The following is a 6,050-nucleotide window of genomic DNA, read 5'->3' as shown; positions in this document are numbered from 1 at the left end:
TTTATACAAACAAACAAACAAAAAAAGCAGCTTCCTGGCATGAAAATGTTGTTTATGTTAATTAGGTTGAGTTTAGGTGCTTATTAGCTTTGTGAGTAATCATCTAGTAATAGCGTGGGTGTCACATAAAAGATACCTTTAGCAATTGTTCACATCAGCAGATTTAGTTTTCATATTTATTCTTCCAAAGATTTCTTTCTTGTAATACAAATATTACCCATTTTCCTCATTTCCCTTCAGTCTCATTATAAGTTGCTGATTTTGCAATATTATCTTCTACACAAATACTAATAAAGCATGTGGAATAGACTGAAAATGAATTCAAACGATGACATTAGGTTAAAAAAAATGTAATCATTTGCTGTGGCAAAACAGTTTTAGGGTTAATTTGGAAACGTGCTTTATTTAGTAATGTTTATTTTTGAATTCTATATTTTGATGAATTCCACATGGTATTATTTTTGTGTCAGTTTATCGTAGTCTATCAAGATGGTGCCCTCCAAATATAGAGTTTCCCTCAGAAAAAAAATGAACGCAGAGTTTGATGTGGTTGTCCGCAGCCTGAGCACGGAGAATGACTATCTGAAGAAGATGCTGGTTGAGTCTAATCATCATTATTCAGCACTCAACAAGCTAGTGGAGGTACATTTTGTTTACCGTTTCTAGTCATAACTATTTATGTCGAGCTGAGTTTCTTTGTAATTCCTGATGTCCACAGATGTTGAGAGTGTTAACAAATATCACACTTATGAATGTCTTTTTGCAGAGATTCCTCACTCTTGAAACACTAAGGCTGGAGGGTAGTCATCAGCTGAAGTCTAAAGACAAGAAGATTGCTGTGCTATCAGAGCAGCTGAGTGAGGCTGATGATAATCAGGTGGAAGGAGTAAGTAAGAGGATGAGGAGAATCATATCCAGTTATTCATCAGAGACTGAAGAACTCAAGAATAAGCTTGTAATCTTCTCAGCAAAGTGTCAGTATCTTGAGAACAAAGTTGCAAAGAATAGCAACAGCTTGATTTTGAAATGAGTAAATTTGGTTCTGATCATGATCAATAACACCAAACTGTATGCCTTGTTGAGCTGGAGATATTCCAGATAAATATCTTCATATTTTTATATAAAATGTTCTAAAAGAGTTATTTATTACAACCTACAAATACTTTTAAATTCCAGCAAAATCTTTAAATCATTCTGTCGTCTTACCTAGCTTTAAATGCAGAATGATTACCTAGAATCAACCATTTTGCTACTAACATCATGAGTTCACATCGTAGGAAAATCATAGTTGTCACAAATAACATGAATGATTGACATTGAGTCAGCATGCATGATGCATTACACCAGAACTGTCTTCAGTGAGAAGCCTCTAAAAACCTTATATTGTGTACCAGTTTTACACCACTAGATGGCAGCATTTATTTTCAAGTGTCTTCTTTCCTTTACAAGAAACTACTGCTATCCACAATATCCAACTCCTTTGCACACAGCATACCACATGCCATATTAATTGAGAAGATGATGCTTTGAAGACAACTTTTCAAACCATGTTTTGAAATGTCACACTTCAATCTCCTTTGAGTAAGGCAAATGTTGATTCCCAGATAGTATAATCAAGGACGTGTTGTGTTTATCTGTTGTCAAACAGGGTTCCGCTCCAGATGAACAGGCCTTGGCTGACGACATAAGACAACTCAGATACAACCTCAAAGACGTATGTGTTGCTCAGTTAACGTCCAGTGTCTGCTTTTGTTGTTACTTTTTCTGTCTTCTCTGTGGGTGCATTTGTTTGTAATGAGGATGTTTGGCTATGTATAGTAAACATGTCTTGCTGAGTGATTTTGCTTTGCAGCCATCCCACTGGCTCAACATTCTGTCTGTCTTTATCTGTTATGTGCTTCTCATTGTTTTATTGTGCCCCCCGAGGCCTTGAAGAAGAACAAGCAGTGGCTGGAGTATGACCAGCAGAGTGAGGCCTATGTGAGGGCAATTCTGGCCAGAGAGTTATGGCTGGAGAAGCAGCTGAACGCAGCCAGTCGGGCCTGCTTACAGCAACACAATGAGCACCATTCAGATGGTAAGCCACAGAGACAGTGGGCAGTGAGCATTCACCACTGGGGCATCAAGGGGCAAGAGCCTGTCACAACAAGGTTTTTAAGATATCAAGATTGCACTGGAGAAGCACAATAATACAGAATCTGGACTTTGTAATGCACTGTAAAAAATAATGCATGTTACTATTACAAGATAGTGCATGTACAAAGTTCTATAAAGCATTTGTTTGTCAACTTCAATATTTACTCTGAATATTTTAAATTGTGTCATTTTTATCCTCTACCCTCCTTATTACAGATGAAGTTCAAATAAGCCTGATGCAGGAGCACTATGAATCCCTCCTACAGGAAGCCAAAGATAATCTGGAGGTCCTCGGGTATAAGTTTGGCGAGACCAGCCAAAAACTGATTCAAACTCAAAACAGGTAAGTCTTCTGTCTGAAAAATAATACAGTGCTCAAAGTTTGGAAAAGTAAGGAGTAGTGACCAACTTCATGATGGACAAGTTCATGTTTAGTTACAGGGAAATGGAGGAAAAGGTAGAGGAGCTCAGACAGCAGCTGCAGACTTTAAAGATAAGCAGAGAAGGTTCAACAGATGATCACAGTCGCTCTGAAAGTGGAGAGGAACAGCAAAGATGTGAGACAGAAGACCTGCGCCGCAGTTTGCATGAAGAGAAGTGCAAGTCAGCTTACCTAGAGCGAAAGGTATGTATATCGTTAAAAAATTGAGAACACAAAGATCATACAATCATAATATTAGTGAAGATATTCACCACAAGAAAAAAAAAAATTTCCCCAGGCGGACATGTGTGAAAGGGCTTTTAAAGATGTTTACAAAGCAGATCAGCAAAAGATTGCAGACCTGAAACGAGAGGTATGACAGGCACTCTTACATTACTCTTACATTATTAAGTTGAATTCTCTATTCTGATTCATTTTCTTTCTTCTTCTTTTTTTTTTAAAGTTATGTTTTTTGGGCATTTTTGCCTTTAATGATAGGACAGCTGAAGAGAGACAGGAAATGTGGGGAGTAGAGAGTGGGGGAGGACATGCAGCAAATGGTCGACCGGCTGAGAGTCAAACCGGCAACCTCTGCGAGGAGGACTGTAGCCTCTATGGAGCGCTTAGACCTAGGCCACCAGCACCTCTCTGATTCATTTTCTTCCATTTTTTAGGTCAAGATTTCTCATCAGGACCTTGAGGATGAGCGGCAGGATTGTTTATATTTAAGGAAGCAGGTGGTCAAACTACTGAAGATGGTGAGAAACCTGACAAAACCGCATAAGGTTGGCATAAATAGTGCAAAACACTAGATTAATACATTACAACTTCATCAGTGAATCATTTTAAAGCTACATTCATTGTGCTTCTTGGGGGAAGCAGGAAAACCTGCAGGCAGAACATCAGCTTATTATTGGAGAGAGAGGATAGGGCAGTTACTAGACACAGAGAAACAGAAAGTATACATCATATATTTTAAAGTAGCTCTAAGAGAAATGTTCTGCTCATTAGATGATTAATGTTCCACCACATTCACCAACTAGTGGCTGACTTTGCCTGTCCACTGTTTGGCAGACTGTGTGGTGTCATGTTTGATTTTTATATGCTGAAAAAGCAGCCTGCTGAATCTGAAATCAAAAACTTAATTAAAGCTATCCACAACAACTGAAAAGGGCTCCCCGAATAGATCACAGAAATAGCATTGTGTGTGTGTGTGCGTGTGTGTGTGTGTGCTCTTTTACTTCGGTGTCTCTATGATTGATTAATCTTGACATAACAAATATGATTCAATCAGTTTTTTATATCAGAAGCGTCAGTTATCCCAGCTTTTTAATTTTATTTGGAAAAACTGCTTCAATCACCCTGAGTTTTAATAACTACAACTGATTGATGACTTTTTTTGCATTAGAGGGGACAGCAGGATCGTAACCCGTATGAAGTGGCCACCAGAGATAGCCTTCAATCATCCCCTAACAGCAGTCTGCAGGATGAAAGCTCCCTGGAGTGTCCCGTCTGTGAGAGCCCATATCCAGTTCATCAATACAGAGATTGGATTAAGCACCTGGAAGCCTGTCACGACTGAAAGATGAGAAGGAAAAATCTTCTGTTCTGTGTATTCTGCTGTCTAAAATTTCAATAAACTACAGTTTTATGTTCCTTAAGTTGTGCTCCTGATTATAAACATATCAATGACTGTTTGGTGATCTCTAAAATGATTCTTTGATCAACCAGAACATTTTAAGTTGCTCCACAGATGCTCCCAGTAGAGTAGACAGTCCTGTTGTGATCCTTTGTTAATGTGGCGCCAACATCCAGTCAAATTTTGCTCAATGAAAATCTCAATATTTAATATTCTTATTGGTACAACATTTGGTATATGGTTCCCAGATGTTAAATCTGGGAGTGTTGAGGTTCGCGTTTCTGGTTCTGATCGCAAAACTTGACAGATTCTGGATGGATTGTCTTTTGTTGATCCCTGGCTTTCATCTGGCACCAGATTAAAAAGTACACTTCTTGAAAATTATAGTATGACCAAATACTTGTAGAACCCATGACTTTCCCATCAGCCTCAGGTCTGGACTGTGTTTAGCACTGTTAGCATCATCAATGTGAACATATTAATGTTTGCATTTAGCTCAAAACACTGCTGTGCTTATGTGCAATCTTTCAGTCACTCGTATGGCAACTCTTCTCTATTCTTGTTTGAAAATTCAAAACATATATTTCTGTGATACTTGTACTGATTATGATGCTACAGGACCTTGACCTTGAGCGAGAGCAGGTCTCGCACTGTCCAAACCAGATGAATAGCTCAAAACAGCTTGTGTGAGTTAATCCTTTACTGTGCTATTTAAAGAAGTGGATTAGTATTGCTAACGAACAATATGGGGAATGTGCAGTCTGTGCAGTGGCTGAGAGCTCAGAGAGGGAACGCGACACCAAGAGTTAACCACAGCTATCAGCTTAGGGAAAAAGATGCTAATAGGGTTCAGTCACTTACTAACTTGTTGTGTCTTTCAGAATGTTTCTGTACTGAAGCGGCTTAATGGAAATGTAGGAACTGAGCCCAGCCTGTCTGAGAGGCTGACATTAGACAGAGTTGCTCTCGTGGCCTTTTAGATCATCAACACTGACAGGATATAGTTTATTTTTGTGAAAGGATGATATATGTTAGACACAGTGTGCATCCAAAAGAAATATTTCTCAGGTAAAAGTCTCCTCTTTTACGAAATTAACATTGATGTCCCTAGTGTTGCATGAAAGAAAAGATAATTGTACAGACTTGACTTCTTACTGTAGGATGTTCACCTGGTAATCTAATTCACTGTGTAAATGAAATGGTCTCAAGCTAATGAGATCACCTTTAGCTTATTTGCAATGTTCACAGTACTGTATAACAGTTTAACAGTTGCATCAATGGAAGATTAGAATTTGGGTTAATCCACAGGTGAATTGACAACTTAATCCCACTCAACACCAAAGCATATGTGTTAAAGTAGATCTATTTGTTAGGATGTTATTAACAGTGTGTAAGTGTGTTTGATATTTTTGAATAAGTTTAAGTGGGAAAAAAAAAGATTAGCAAGTTCTCTTTACTAAGAGATTCCCACTACAGGGAAATTACTAAAATAGTAACAAACTTCCCAACATTAACCCCAGAAGAGAAACTGTCAGTTCTCCTGGGGGAAGGGTCAACAGCTCCTCTGGCTGCTAAATATGTGTCTGCCTGTCACAGCCTGAGGGACGCACCATCCCATAATATCTGATTTTAGGTGAAGGTTTTATGAGCATACCGCATCAAGTGAGGACATTGAGACATGCTGTATGGGTAACACCATCATTCATTAATGCGTATAAAATATGTAATATATATAATATGTAATGAATATATCTGTAATGAATATATATGTAATGTGTATGAATTGTGTGTGCTTTGGCAACAACATGTCTTTGTTCATGCCAATAAAGCAAACTGAATTGACTTGAAAAAAAA

General features: G+C 38.2%; 1 protein-coding gene across 7 annotated transcripts; it reads left to right on the top strand.

Annotated features, from left to right (window-relative positions):
* The first annotated feature begins 432 nt into the window (after positions 1–432).
* LOC117811453 (centrosomal protein of 55 kDa-like) lies at positions 433–4,218 on the top strand. 7 transcript variants are annotated; one of them, XM_034681727.1, is made up of 9 exons: positions 434–642; positions 767–955; positions 1,649–1,714; positions 1,927–2,077; positions 2,353–2,479; positions 2,572–2,761; positions 2,856–2,930; positions 3,232–3,342; positions 3,966–4,218. In XM_034681727.1, the coding sequence occupies exons 1-9, from the start codon at positions 490–492 to the stop codon at positions 4,137–4,139; spliced, it is 1,236 nt and encodes a 411-aa protein (XP_034537618.1). In that variant the 5' UTR covers positions 434–489; the 3' UTR covers positions 4,140–4,218. The 7 variants fall into 7 exon arrangements, with proteins under 7 accessions (XP_034537621.1, XP_034537618.1, XP_034537622.1 ...); XM_034681729.1 differs by having other exon boundaries at positions 435–642; positions 767–886; XM_034681728.1 differs by having other exon boundaries at positions 435–642; positions 3,232–3,315.
* Positions 4,219–6,050: the final 1,832 nt, after the last annotated feature.

The sequence above is a fragment of the Notolabrus celidotus genome, chromosome 4 (assembly GCF_009762535.1).
Source record: "Notolabrus celidotus isolate fNotCel1 chromosome 4, fNotCel1.pri, whole genome shotgun sequence".
Lineage (NCBI taxonomy): Eukaryota > Metazoa > Chordata > Actinopteri > Labriformes > Labridae > Notolabrus > Notolabrus celidotus.
This window is presented reverse-complemented; position numbering and strand designations above follow the sequence as displayed.

Bases quoted from the DNA above. Each gene is read 5' to 3' on its own strand.
- LOC117811453 (XM_034681727.1), top strand. From the start codon at position 490: ATGGTGCCCTCCAAATATAGAGTTTCCCTCAGAAAAAAAATGAACGCA. The intron at 956-1,648 runs GTAATCTTCTCA...GTTGTCAAACAG, and splicing joins AAGAACTCAAGAATAAGCTT to GGTTCCGCTCCAGATGAACA. The intron at 3,343-3,965 runs GTTGGCATAAAT...TTTTTGCATTAG, and splicing joins ACCTGACAAAACCGCATAAG to AGGGGACAGCAGGATCGTAA.